Here is a 15,050-nt window from a genome sequence, read left to right on the forward strand (position 1 = left end):
AGAATAGTGCCTTTTAACACGTAATTGTTCATTATCACCACCGCGATTATTAGGTAAAAGAAGAGAAGGGTAGTTAGAAAGATGGTCAGTTGTATTGGTGAATTTGCCCTGTCAGCAGTGCTTCATAAAAATGTAATTTTTTAGTGACTTTTTTCTAATAATGTTGCAGAGACTTTTGGTCTTTTAAAAAGTAAGACTTCTGATTGCAGCTAAATTGATTTAGTTGAATAACTATTAAATTTAAGTATGAAGATACAGTCTACTAGATAGATGGTATGGGATATCTTAGTTTTGATCCCATCTTTAAAGTCATGTCTTTGAGTCCTGAAACACTCCATCGTTGGCCTTTGATTAAATGAAATCTGTACTTCTTGACTAGTAGAATAAAACATTGTTGACTGATTTAAATAAAACCGTAGTTTTTGGTTACTTAAGGAATGGTGCCATGTAAGAGGCTCAGTGTTGGTCTCTGCTGTTGGAAAATTAGGTACCAGTAGTAGCATTAGCGTTGAGGCTGTGTATTCTCCATCTCTGCCTCTGTGGCCACTTCGTTCATGGGCCCATTGAATAAGCATTTGGGGTGGCTGGGGAAAGAGTTTGACACCCAAAGAGCATGTCATTTTGTTTACCTGATTATTAAAAGCCTCCTCTACACTGGGTACCCTTTGGGCATTTATATGGGATACAGACATCTTCAAAGTCTGTGCCCATTCTGAAAGAGATCCTTCTACATACCTCCTCTTGGATGTCTTCATTGATCAGTCTTCTAATTCTGTTCCTTCCAAGTCCATGACCACTCAACCAAACCATTAATAACTGCCCATGGACCTATTTAGGTTGATAATTTCAACTGTCTCTCAATTCAGAAAAGATGGACCACGAGATGTACTGCTTGAAGTTCGTTCCCTAGGAGGATTTTCCTTTACCACCTTCCTTCAGGGTTACCTCTGAGTAGGGCTGTCCACTTTCAGGTGGGACCAGCATGTTGTACACACTCATCTGTAAAACATCCTCAAGTTTTTTCTTCCTCAGTGTAGCTCCCTAGGTGGGCATAGGCATAAATTGAGGTAGAAGAGAAAATGTAGCAGATGTTGATGTTGAAGGGGTCTGAGCCACCTGCTCATGCAGCTTACTGTGGACCTGGGTAAACTCAGTCTCTTATATACCATGTTTATTTGATAGTAGATTGGTAGCTCTTGCTCATGTCCAACCTTAATGGTTGGCTGCACAGTTCCTGATGGGAAGTTTTAGGCTACAGAATCACTTGATGCCCCATGCACAATTGGGCATTCAGTTTACCAAAGCCCAGTAGCAAGCCAGAAGTTGTTTTTTAAGAGTAGAATGTAGTAAGTACTCACTTAACATCATAGATAAGTTTTTGGAAACCGCAGCTTTAAGTGAAATGACTTATAACAAAACCAGTTTTACCATAGGCTAGTTGATATTAACAAGGGTTCAGTTCCTCTGGCATATTTGTGGTCACAAAAACATAACCAAACTTCTGAATAAACACTTTGAGTATTAAACATTGAAGTATATGTGAAGTTACACAATTAGAAAAGTGAATGAAAACAAGTAAGATGATTATTTTTCAACTCGTTTATACCATTTCAGGGTTGCAGGTGGCCAGAGCCTATACTAGCAGCTCAGGGCACTAGAGTAACCCACCTTCCATTGCAGGGCACACTCCCCTTCCTAACCTACCTTCCTCACAGACTCACGTAGACTGTGCCACTGGACCCTATAGGACACCTATTACATTAGACCACACCACCAATACACGGAGTCAAAGAAGCTCTACCTAACACATAGAAACAAACACAGGGAGGCTGGCAAAACAAGGAGACAGAGAAACATGGATCAATTGAAAGAACAGGTGCTAAGAACAAGTGAAAACTCCAAAAAAGTGCCAAACAAAATGGAGATATGCAATCTATCAGATGCAGAGTCCAAAATACTGGTTATAAAGATGCTCAGGGAACTTAGTGAGGGCTTCAGAAGCATAAAAAAATCCAGCCAGAAATAAAAGAAACACTAATTGAAATAAAGAACAATTTACAGGGAAACAACAGTAGAGTGGATGAAGCTAAGAATCAAATCAATGATATGAAATGTAAGGAAGCCAAGAAGCAATCAGAACAAGAAGAAGAAAAAAAGAATCCAAAAAATTGAGGTTAGTATAAGCAATCTCTGGGACAACTTCAAGAGGTCCAACATTCACATCATAGGGGTTCCAGGAGAAGAGAAAGAGCAAGAAATTGGACATCTATTTGAAAAAATAATGAAAGAAAACTTCCCTAACTTGGTGAAGGAAATAGACATGCAAGTGTAGGAAGCACAGAGAGTCCCAAACAAGATGGATGCAAAGAGGCCCACTCCAAGACATGTCATAATTAAAATGCCAAAAGTTAAAGAGAGAATCTTAAAAGCAGGAAGAGAAAAGAAATTAGTTACCTACATGGGAGTTCCCATAAGACTGTCAGCTGATTTCTTAAAGAAACTTTGCAGGCAAGAAAGGGCTGGAAAGAAGTATTCAAAGTCTTGGAAAGCAAGGACCTACATCCAAGATTACTTTATCCAGCAAGGCTATCATTTAGAATGGAAGGGCAGATAAAGTGTTTCCCAGATAAGGTCAAGTTAAAGGAGTTCATCAACACCCAAGTCCTTATTCTATGAAATGTTAAAGGGACTTATCTAAGAAACAGAAGATCAAAACTATGAACAGTAAAGTGACAGCAAACTCACAGCTATCAACAACTGAACCTAAAAAAACAAAAAGTAAGCGAACAACTGGTACAGAATCACAGAGATGGAGATCACATGGAGGGGTTATCAGTGCAGAGGGGGAGAGGGGAGGATGGAGGAAAGGTACAGGAAATAAGCATAAATGGTAGGTACAAAATAGACAGGGGGAGGTGAAGAGTTGTATAGGAAATGGAGAAGCCAAACAACTTACATGTACTACCCATGGACATGAACTAAGTGGGTGGGGAGTGCTGGTAGGGGGCGTGGTAGAGGGGAATAAAGGGGAGGAAAAAATGGGACAACTGTAATAGCATAATCAATAAAATATACTTTAAAAAAACACTCTCATAGACACACTCAGAAAGTTTGGCCAACTATCTAGGCATCCTGAGGCCTAGTCAAGTTACACAGAAGGTCAGCCATCACTGGCAATAAGTAAGTAAACAGTACACATATAATGTGTGTTTAGGGAGCAGTTAGAAAGTAAAAAAATGGAGCTGGGTGAGGGACTAGAGAATAGTGGGGGAAGAATGATAAGCACAGAGAATGTCTAAAACAAATATTTGTTAAATAAAAAAAGTGAAAAATTCAGGGGACCCTTGAACAACATGGGGTGTGGTAATGATCCCTTGTGAAGTTGAAAAGCCCAGTATAACCTTTGGCTCCTCAATAACTTAACTATTAATAACCTTCTTTTTTGACTGGAAGCCTTACTGAAAAAAGTTAACAGATATTTGTATGTTATATGCATTGTTTACTATATTCTTACAATAAAGTAAGTTGGAGAGTAGAAAATGTTGTAAGAAACTCATAAGGAAGAGAAAATACTTTTATAGTGAAGAAATTCTGTGTATTAGTAACTATATTTCCACAAAGAAAAGCCTAGGCCCAGATGGCTTTATTGTTAAGTGTTTTCAAATATTTGAGGAAGCATTATCATATATCTTGCACAAGCTATTTTGGAAAAATAAGGGGAGAGGGAACACTTTTAGCTTATTTTCTGAGGCCACTATTACCCTGATACCAATGCCAGACAAAGACATCACAAGAGGTGAAACCTATGAATTATCTCTCATGAACATACATGTAGGAAGAGTAACAACAGCAAAACAAATCCAGTAATGTATTAAAAGTATTGGAAAGTATGAGCAAGTTGTGGTTATTCTAGAAATGCAAGGAAGTTTAACATCTGTAAATCAATTAATGCAATATACTCTGCTAGTAAAAATGGACAATAACCACATGACCTTTTTAGTAAACACAAAAAATTTGACAAAATTTAAAACTTGTTCATGACAAAATCTTTGAACCTACTAGACATGCCAGAGGAAACTCCCTAATCATCATCTAGGGCATGTACAAAAATTTTATTGCTGTAAGAATTTTATAATTTTCATTTTTTATTTATATTATTCCTTTCTTACTTTCTTGTTTACGATGTTATAATAAGGTTTTTCATTTTTTCCTATTGTGATATCTGGTGGTTTCATCACCATTTGTAGAAAATACTATCTTTGCCCATTGAATTCCTTTGATACTTTGTCAAACATCAGTTGAACGTACATGTATGGATCTGATTTTGTTCTGTCTTATTTAATTGCATAAGTTGATCCGATGCCATACCATCTTGAGTGTTCTAGCTTTACATTATGTTGTGAAATCTGATAATATAAATGTTTTAACTTTGTCCTTGTTTTCCAAAATTGCTTTAGCTATTTTAGGGTCTTTACATTTTCATGTAAACTTTGGAATTATTATGTCATTTCCCCTAGACAACTTTCTGATTGCATTGAATGTGTAGAACAACCCATAAAGAAGATACATCATTTCATTTTGGTCATTTTTAATATCTCTCTGCAGGGTTTGTTTGTTTGTTTGTTTGTTTCTCTGCAGTTTGTAGCTTTGTAGGGGTCTTGTATAGATTTTGATAAATTTATCTCTTAAATATTTGTTTTTATTTTATTTTAAGTGGCATTAAAAGATTTTTCAGATAACTTGTTGCAAATATACAAAAAATGATTGATTTTTAGATATTGAACTTGTATCCTTTAATCTTGCTAAATTCACTTATTTCTGGTAGCTTTTTTAAAAATAGAATTCATAGGATTTACTTTATACAATCATGTCATCTACAGTTGAAGCATTTATTCTGCCTTTCTTGTTTAAACTATTATTGCAAGAACTGAGAAAGTTGATGAGGGAGTGTGTTTCTTTATATCAGTACTTCACCTGATAAATTCAGTAGAAATGATAGAATTGTAAAATCCCTATTTCAGTAGGTCTAATAATGCATTAGATGTAGACACTGGTCAAAAATGTATGCTAAAATTAGCAGATGAAAAATTGAGAGGAAACTTTATATTCAGTACATCAAGTTGATACTGTGCAAAACTACACACCAGTTATAAATGTACAAGAAAATGGGATGACCAGACATTACGTGTATGCGTGGATGATGTGATAGAACATTCCACTCAGTCTTTTTCGGTTTCTGTTTTTCTCTTTATTGTGTTCATATTTTTCTCTACTTTTTTCAACATGTGGAACATACTCAGTAGTAGCTGTTTTAATGTTCTTACCTATTGGTCTCCTCATTGCTAACAGTTCTGAGTCTGTGTATATCGATTGGTTTTCCTCTTGGTTATGGATCATGTTTTCCTGCTTCCTGGTACACCTGTTGTTTTGGTTTGTTTCACTGGATGTTGGACATCACAAATTTTACCTTGCTGGGTTCCAGCTTTTGCTGTATTTCTTTAGGGTAGTATTGGGCTTTCTTCTGACATTCTGTTTTAGTTCATTGAAATCCATTTGGTCATTTTGAGTCTTAAATTTTATCTTTGTGCAAGTCCAGCATTTTTTTAGTTTAAGACTGATGTATAAGTTTCTAAGAATATACATTTCTGAGGACCCTGCCCAGTGCTCCATATGTTGTGTTGTCTCTGCATTTTGGTGGTTTATGGTTTGTTCTCACGTATTTGTGGTGTTCACCCAAAAGCTCAAGGAAGCCTTTCTGAATTTCACCGAAAAACATATGTGTGCTCACATGTGCACGCTCATGCACATTCTTGTTCTCTCTCTCTCTCTCTCCCCCTCTCCCTCTCTCCCCCCTCCCTTTTTTTTCTGTCCTCTACCCTGTAAATTTTAATGATCTTTTCCCCTATCCCCCACACCCCAAAACTACCCGTCTCTTCAGTTCATTGAGATTGTCAGGCTCTGTTAGGCTTTTGTTTTGCATTATGGTCTAGAGACTGCCAGAACATAGTAAAATCAGATAGTGTAGTGGTCGTCTTAGGGTTTTGTTTTGATTTTTGTTTTCTTTTCTCTCGGGGAGCACAGCACTGTCCTACCTGTTTTCCAGTGTCTTGAAATTGTTGTTTTATATACTTTGTGTTTTCATTTTGGAGAGCAAATCTAATACGTCTTATTTCATCATTTTTGAAAGCAAACTTTTATTATTTGTTTTTGTTTTATGTATTAGAATCTAATACATAAATACATCTAGTAGATGATGTAAAAGTTGGAGAAATACAAACAAAGCATACAGTTCTGCTTAAGAAAAACAAGTGCTTTTTGTTATATTTAAAATTGCATTTGGAATTTTGATTAGAATTTTGTCATAAACTAATTTTTGTATATAACCTTATACTTTGTGGAAAATTGACATGCTGTCGCTTCTTTCATTCAAGCCCTGTTTTCAGTCCATCAATAAAATTATAAATTTTTATAAATGATTTCTGTATTTCTTTAAGTTTACTTTTTGGTATTTTATATTTTGTTTGTATTATTTATTAATGGAGGCTTCTCATTTGGTTATTTTTGCATAAATTATTTTACTTATATTAATTTTTATTTATATAATATTTTTAGATTGCTTTTATAATCTTAGTATGTGGAGTGCTTTTTAAATGCACTCCACATACTCGGTATATTAACCTTTTGTATAACATAATTAAAAAGTATTTTTTTTTCTATTCCCCCCACCATTTTAAAAAATATATTTTATCGATTATGCTATTACAGTTGTCCCATTTTGGCCTCTTCCACCCAGTACCTCCATTCCCTTCCAGCAATCCCCTGCCTTAGTTCATGTCTATGGGTTGATGCATGTAAGTTTTTCAGCTAGTCCATTTTCTGTCCTTAACATTTCCCTGTACCTCCCAAGTTGTATTTCTTAATCCCTGCACCTTTTCCCCCATTCTTCCCTTTTCCCCTTACAACTGATAATCCTCCAAATGATCTCCATATCTGTGATTCTGTTTCTGTTCTGCTTGTTTGCTTAGTTTGTTTTTAGAATCAATTGTTGATGGTTGTGAATTTATTGCCATTTTAATGTTTATACTTTTGATCTTTTTCTTAAATAAGTGTCTTTAACATTTCATGGTGTTTTTTTTTGTTGTTGTTGTTTTTTAACATTTCATGTTAATAATGGCTTGGTGATGGTGAACTCCTTTAGCTTTACCTTGTCTGGGAAGCACTTTATCCACCCTTCAATTCTAAATGAGAGCTTTGCTGGGTAGAATAATCTGGGCTGGTGGTTGGTCCTTGCTTTTCATCACTTTGAATACTTCTTCCTACCCCTTCTAGCCTGCCAAGTTTCTTTTGAAAATAAGTTGACAGTCTTAAGGGAATTCCTTGTGGGTAACTGCTTTTCTCTTGCTGCTTTTAAGATTCTCTCTTTATCTTTAACCTTTGGCATTTTAATTATGATGTGTCTTTGGTGTGGTCCTCTTTGGGTCCCTCTTGTTTGGGACTCTCTGTGCTTCTTGGACTTGTATGTCTATTTCCTTCACCAAATTAGGTAAGTGTTCATTATTTTTTCAAATAAGCTTTCAATTTCTTGCTCTTCCTCTTCTCCTTCTGGCACCCCTATGATTCAGATGTTTGTATGTTTGAAGTTGTCCCAGAGACTTCTTAGCCTACCCTCATTTTGTTGGATTTTTTTTTTCTTCTTCCTGTTCTGATTAACTTTTTTTTCTTCCTTATGTTCCAAATCATTGATTTGATTCTCAGCTTTATCCACTCCACTATTGATTCCCTGTAGTTTTCTTTATTGCACATAGTGTAACTGTCATTTCTACCTGGTTCTTTTTTATGCTCTTGGAGTATACCCATTGAATTCCTTGAGCATCCTAATACCCAGTGTTTTGAACTCTGCATCTGATAGATTGCTTATCTCCATTTTGTTTAGTTCTTTTTCTGGAGTTCTGTTCTTTCATTTGGGCCATGTTTCTTTGTCTCATCATTTTGGGAGCTTCCCTGTGTTTGTTTCTGTGTGTTAGGTAGAGCTGCTTTGACTCCTTGTCTTAGTAATGTGGCCTGTTGTAGAAAAGCACACTGGGAAGTTGGATGGGGGTGGAGCCTTAGATAGTTGCCAGAGTGAAGCAACCCATGTGAACCAGGTTGATGGAATCTCCAGTATGGTGTCAGTGCTCTTTGGCTCTGTGGGGAGGCCTCAGAAAGGGGACAGTGCCTGCTGTCTGGCCCCTGGAGTTTTATCCAGGAGGAGTTGTCCCCAGAACTGGCTGTGATGCCAGACACTTCATTTTCTCCCGGTATGCCACTGGTGCCCTTCCAGCTTCTGCCCCGGTGCTGGAGCCCAGAGGGAGTGAGTCTGTGTTAAGTCCTTAGTCCATTGCAGACCCTCTAAGAAGAGACTCCTGAGAATCCTGCAGCTTCTTCCACCTCCCTAACCCCCATTGGTTTTTACAGCCAAAAGTTATGGAGACTTCTCTTCCTAGCACTGGAACCCTGGGTTGGGTGGTCTAGGTATGGGACTGCCTATTCAGTGCCCCTTCACCTCCACCCCTCTTACCTGGGATGAATGTGACTTCTTTAATTCATTGGTTGCTGGGCTTCCATACTGCTTGGATTTTCTGATGATTCTGGGTGATACTTGTTTTGTAGTCTAGTTGTAATGTTTGCTATGGTTGTGTGAGGAGGCGAACCATATTTATCTATGCCTCCATCTTGATTGGAATGTCCCTCCCACCTTCTTAAAAATTTAGTTTAATTTTTAAAATGGAAATGTGAGTCTTTTTCTTTATTTATGCTTCCTTTTTTTATTTGCTTTAGAAATCTTTCTCCCAGATAAAGAATATAAAAATACAGTTTCTCTTAGTGCTAATTCAGTTTTAGTTTTTTCCCCAAAGAGCTAGTTAGTCAGTGGCTCCAACACTATTTTTAAATGAATCACCTCTGTGTTACTACATTTCTTTATATAGTCAAATGTGAATATTTTTAAAGTTGTTTATAGCTGTTGTCTAATACTCCTCCCAAAATACTATAATAATTTACGTTTATAAAATATTCCATAATTGTGGCTTTAGTCTATATTGGGTGCGTTGTTACTTTTATTTAACTCATTGGTAGATGTTCAACAATTGTAGTCAGCAGGGGTCTTTCATAATCAGTTTCATAGATTAGATGAAGGCAGACATTTTAAAAGAATTTTCACACACAACTGTATTGAGATCGGTTATATCTGTTTTGTTTTTAAGAAAATTTTATTAATAAAAGTGATAGGACAAGAATTTCTTGGTTAACATCTAGGTTTTTTAGGCTGTTTGTTTCTTTCCTATATTGATATATTTCATTGATAACCTTTGCTAAAGAAATTGTTTTTCTGTTTTTATAGTTTTGGTAAGCAGTTTGGAGGAAAAAGAGGATGTGATTGTCTTGTATTAGAGCCTTCAGAAATGATTGTGGTAAGAACTTTCAAGAATGCTGAATTGTTTTTTGATGTGCTTCAGTTTCAACTTTAAATGTAGTAGGCTTTTAAACACTCAAGGAGGTTCCATTGCAATGACTTTTTAAATATTTTATTGAATAGCATCAGAACCATCTAACAAGTTTGATACATTTTCATCTACTTAAACATTTTTTGATCCTTGAGAGAATTTGAAACATGATACAATTCTATATAACATATTCCAAATTTGGTAGTTTCTTTTACTACTTCTTCCAAAAAATTTAAAGAGGTTTTAAAAAGTGACCCCGATTTTTCAAGTGTTTTTGCTTTCTTTAATGTAATTAATAGTCTTTGAACATCCATATTCTGTGTCTTCAACTTGGGGTAAAGAGATAGAAAAAAATAAAAGACAATTTTGTTCAGGTAGGAAATGGTTTAAATCTTGTTATTTGTACTTTAAGAGTGTACTCAGAAATAATTCTATAGTTTTTCCTAAGAAAGTTAGGTAGTTAATGAAACTTGAGAAAAGTCTGGCTTCTAAAATTTTTTTTAAGCATTAGAAAAACCCAGAACACAGCTCCTTTTTACCTTGTTCTGAGATGACCTCACTAAAAAGTAGCTTACACTGAATGGGCTCCTTGTCCTACTAGCATCTCATGTAGATGATCGTGTCATCTGATTTGATTTAAACTGTTGAGAAGTGAGGTTGAATTCTTAATGAAGCATTTTAAGGCCATGGCACTAAAAAATCTAAACCACTTTTCCATTTTATGGTACTGTAGTCAGATTGACATCTTCACGTAGTTTGTTTTCTCTTGGCCAAACTGCTGCATCATCTACATCATCATGAATTCAGTGTTCTATATTTTATAAAAGCAACTGGACTTTCAGCTTGCAGAAGACAAAGATTATGTCTTATTCAGAGTGCTGCCCGCATAGTAAGAATTCAGTCAGTTGTGCTTGAATTCAAGTTCGGACTCTACATTGTTGTTTGTAAGTGTTGGGTATAGATGGCATATTTATCAAGACCTCAGTACTACACTTTTAAAATAAACATATTGAGGAACATAGCAAGGAAGATGCATTGGGCACTACCGGTTTTCTCACTTGTTAGTTGATACATTTTGTGTTTATCATACTTTGCTGCGGGGGAGGGGGAAGAGGAGTGCTTTTACTGTGGAATGGGATTCACATTGTTGCATTGTGGTAAAGTGCACTTACCATGAAATGTACCATCTTAACCATTTTTAAGAGTGCAGTTCATTGTATTTACTTACTGAATTACTTTTCTTTTGAAATTAAAGGGAAGCTTATACTTTCCCCACCCCAGCCCTGTACTTAGGCTTTCTCTGAGCAGACCTGCTTGGTTTTAGTGGGGGAGGTAGTGCTGTTTAGAAACCGAGACCTTGCTGCTGGTTGTTTTCGTTGTTCCAGGTGGCTCATTGCTATTAGGGCCTCTCAGTGAGGAGAGCTAGAGAGCAGTCTAAGTGTACACACACCCACACACATCTATATTTTCATGTCTGCATAGCTATGCTTAAAACCCAGAGTTCATTTTTGTTTTTTCCTATAAAGTAGTAGGAAGTAGCACTGCTAGCTAGAGTATGAACAAACGCATATACATGTATTTTAAGTGTACACTTTGTTGAGATTTTAAAAATGTGTACCCCTTATAACCTACCTCCCTATCAAAATATTAAATATTTCCATCACTAACTCTATAATGTAAGGAACTATTCCAAGAATTAGAGGGAACAGGAAAAAGGACACATGAGCCTGATTGAAGGGACACGTTGGCCAAATTTGGGACAACTTGGTAATCCAAATTAAAAATTATAGTAATTGATAGTACCCCCATGTATAATATAACAATTTTTAAGTCCTGCAGAAAAAGGAAATAAAGAAGAAAGGAAAGAGGAGAGAGGGAAGGAGGGAGGAAGGAAAAGTTTTTAATTGTCCAATGCCAACTAATGAATATGGAACAAATAGTCTAGAACACCATTAATGAATGGTAAAACTTGTGACTGATGTTTACTTAGAAATAAAATACATAGTCTCAGAGTTATCTCTCCATTTACAAAGGGAAAATTATCTGATTTCTGATGGGTAGACATAAAGGATATCACTGTGACAAAAAGCATCCCTAACACCATCAGTGTGGATACAAACCAATATCATGCCACTTCTGATACGAATCACTGAGAAGGACAGGATATCATTTTTGCTATATTCCTGCCAGAAATGGATGCCTGAATCTAATTTTTAGAAAGTAATCAGGCAAACAAATTTAAGACATTCTACAGATGGACTAATTTATACTCTTTAAAACATCCCAATGTCAAGGAACAGATGAAGGAACTGTTCCAGATTAAAGGAGAAAAAAAGACATAACTAAATACAATGCTTGATTTTACACTGAGTATTGAAGGGGAGGGTGGGGCCTAGGTGTAAATGTTGTTGGTACAATTGACCAAATTTGAATATTGACTGGTTTATTAGGTGATATGCCTGATTTTGAGTACTGAGGTTTATAAAACAAAGTCTTTGTTCTTAAGAAATGTGTGTTGACATATTTGGGGTCAACAAGCACTCTCTTACTCAAATTTATACTCAAAGTGTTTCAGAAAAAAAATACACATGTATAAACATAAATATTTCAAAATCACCAAAATATGACATCAAATATATATACTTGGTATATATACTTATGGTTGGTAATTTTAAAATTTCAAAACCTTACTTTATTGATGATCAACATAGTTTAAAATGCTTTTTGAGTTATAGGAGAAAATAATTTGAAATGATTTTAAGATTTTCTTTTATTGAGCTTACTGGGGTGACATTGGTCAATAAAATTATGTAGCTTTAAGGTGTACAGTTCTATAATACATCATTTGTATATTGTATTGTGTGTTCACCACCCAACTCATGTCTCTTTCCATCACCATTTGTCCCTCCTTGACCCTCTCCTGCCTCCTCCAACCCCATTTTCCTCTGGGAGTGACCATACTGTTGTCTGTCTGTCTACAGCACAGGCAGCAAACACAAGGCCCAAGGGCCGAATCCGGCCTCCACCTTGTTTTATCTGACCCGGCTCCTTGTTTCTACCAGGCGGCAGCACTGAGCTCCTTGCCCCTAGTTAAAGAGTAGTTACATTTATACAGTCCCAAAATTACATTTGGTTCTTTGAAGGGAACTGCTAGGCTGATATGGCCCCCTGTGAAAATGAGTTTGACATCCTGGTTATAGGATTTTTCTTTATTTTTCTGAATTCCTTCACCTTTTTCACCTAGCCTCGCAACACTTTCCCCTCTGACAGTTACGAGTGTGTTTCTGTTTTGTTGATTTATTTTGTTCATTAGATTCCACATATAAGTGAAAACATATTATGGTATTTATCTTTTTCTGACTGGCTTGTATCACTTACCATAATACTCTCCAGGCCCATCCATGCATTGGAAAGGGCAAGATTTTCTTCTTTTTAACCACCGAGTAGTGTTCCATTGTGTAAGTATACCACAGCTTTTTTATCCACTCATCTACAGTGAGCACTTGGGTTGCTTCCAGATCTTGGCTATTATAAATAAAGCTGCAGTGAACATAGGGGCACATGTACTCTTTGAGTCATCGTGTTGGGTTTCTTCTGATATATACCCAGAAGTGGAATCACTGGGTCAAAAGTCAGATCCATTTTTAATGTTTTGAGGTATCTGCATACTGCTTTCCACAGTGGCTACACCAGTCTGCATTCCTATCAATAGTGCACAAGGGTTCCCCTTTCTCTGCATCCTTGCCAGCACTTGTTGCTTGTTGATTTATTGATGGTGGCCATTCTAACAGGTGTGAGGTCATACCTCACTGTGGTTATCATTTGTGTCTCTCTGACTACTAGTAATATTGAGCCTCTTTTCATATGTCTGTTGGCCATCCGTATGTCCTCTGTGAAAAAGTGTCTTATCAGGTCCTTTGCCCCCTTTTTAATTGGATTGTTTGGGTTTTTTGGTGTTGTGTTTTATAAGTTCTTAATAGATTTTGGATATTAACCCCTCACCTATGTTCTCCCACGCAGTGTGTTCTTTCATTTTGTTGATGGTTTCCTTTGCTGTGCAAAAACTTTTTAGTTTGATGTGGTCCCATCTATTTATTTTTTTCTTTTGTTTCCCTTGGCTGAGGAGATATAGGAAAAATATATTGCTATTAGAAATATCTGAGATTTTATTGCTCATATTTTCTTCTAGGATTATTTGGTTTTGAGTGTTACATTTAAGTCTTTAATCCATTTCAAGTATATTCTTGTGTGTGGCTTAAGGAGGTGGTCTGGTTTTAATTTTTTGCATATACCTGTCTAATTTCTCCAACATCATTTATTGAATAGGTTCTTGACTTCTTTGTCAAATATTAATTGACCATAAAGGCATGGGTTTATTTCTGGGCTTTCTATTCTATTCCATATGTCTGTTCTTATGCCAATACCATCCTGTTTTGATTACTGTGGCCTTGTAGTATAGTTTGATATCAGATAGGATGATTCCTCCAACTTTGTTCTTTCTCAAGATTGCTGTGGCTCTTTGTGGTCTTTTGTGGTTTCATATAAATTTTTGAAATATTTGTTCTAATTCTGTGAAATATGCTGTTGCTAGGGATTGCTTTGGGTAATATGGACATACTAATGATGCTAAGTCTTCCTATTCATGAATATGATAAATACTTCCACTTATTTGTATCTTCTTTAATTTCTTTTTCAGTGTCTTACAATTTTCCAGATACAGGTCTTTTACATTCATGGTTAAATTCATTCCTAGGTATTTTAGTTTATTTTTTGATGCAATTGTAATTGGGATTGTTTCTTAGTTTTCCTTCTAATAGTTTCTTATTTGTGCATAAAAATGCAATTGAGCCATGAATGGTGTGGCTCAGTGGGTTGGGCATTGTCCTGAGAACTGAGAGGTCACTGGTTCAATTTCTGGTCAGGATACATGCCTGGGTTGTGGGCCACGTCCCCAATTGAGGGCATGCAAGATGCAACCAACCAATTGATGTTTCTCTTGCATATTGATGTTTCTTTCACTCTCTTACTCCTTCCCTAAAAATAAATAAAATCTTTAAAAAAATACAGCTGATTTCTCAATAATGGTTTGTATCCTGCTTTTACTGAATTTGCCATATTTTGCCATGTGTAAAGCCTACATTTTTGAGGGAAAAATAAGGAGTGCATTATACCTGGGTAGTATTGATTTGTTGCCACTACATAAAATTTCTTGAACCATAATATGTTATAAAAATAAATGCTAAAATTCCTTTATAATAAAAGAACATATCTAAATATGAATAAATTAAAAATTCCGTTAAAAAATTAAAGATTTTTTTCCTGAAAGTCTGAGCCAAAAAGTTGGGTGCACATTATACTGGCAAAATATGGTATTTATCAATCCTAGTCATTGTTTTTGGTGGAATCTTTAGGGTTCTCTATATACAGTATTACATCATTTGCAAATAATGTCAGTTTTCTTCTTTTCTGATTTTTGTGCCTTTTATTTCTTCTTGTCTGATTGCTGTGGCTAGGACTCCCAGTACTATGTTGAATAAGAGTGGTGGAAGCAGACATCCTGTCTTGTTT

At 35.9% G+C, this 15,050-nt stretch overlaps 1 protein-coding gene across 4 annotated transcripts in view; it reads left to right on the forward strand.

Annotated features, from left to right (window-relative positions):
* Window positions 1-15,050, forward strand: part of RAPGEF6 (Rap guanine nucleotide exchange factor 6) — a 178,722-nt gene that overhangs the window by 37,606 nt on the left and 126,066 nt on the right. For 3 of the 4 annotated variants that reach the window (XM_045822778.1, XM_045822788.1, XM_045822816.1), the window contains exon 5: window positions 9,380-9,449. The exons of the other annotated variant lie outside the window; for it this stretch is intronic. In XM_045822778.1, the coding sequence (XP_045678734.1) occupies window positions 9,380-9,449 (70 nt within the window). The remainder of the gene's footprint in view (window positions 1-9,379; window positions 9,450-15,050) is intronic. 4 annotated transcript variants of the gene reach the window in all.

The sequence above is a fragment of the Phyllostomus hastatus genome, unplaced genomic scaffold (assembly GCF_019186645.2).
Source record: "Phyllostomus hastatus isolate PE091 unplaced genomic scaffold, TTU_PhHast_1.1 phas_contig_150, whole genome shotgun sequence".
In the NCBI taxonomy this organism is placed as follows: domain Eukaryota; kingdom Metazoa; phylum Chordata; class Mammalia; order Chiroptera; family Phyllostomidae; genus Phyllostomus; species Phyllostomus hastatus.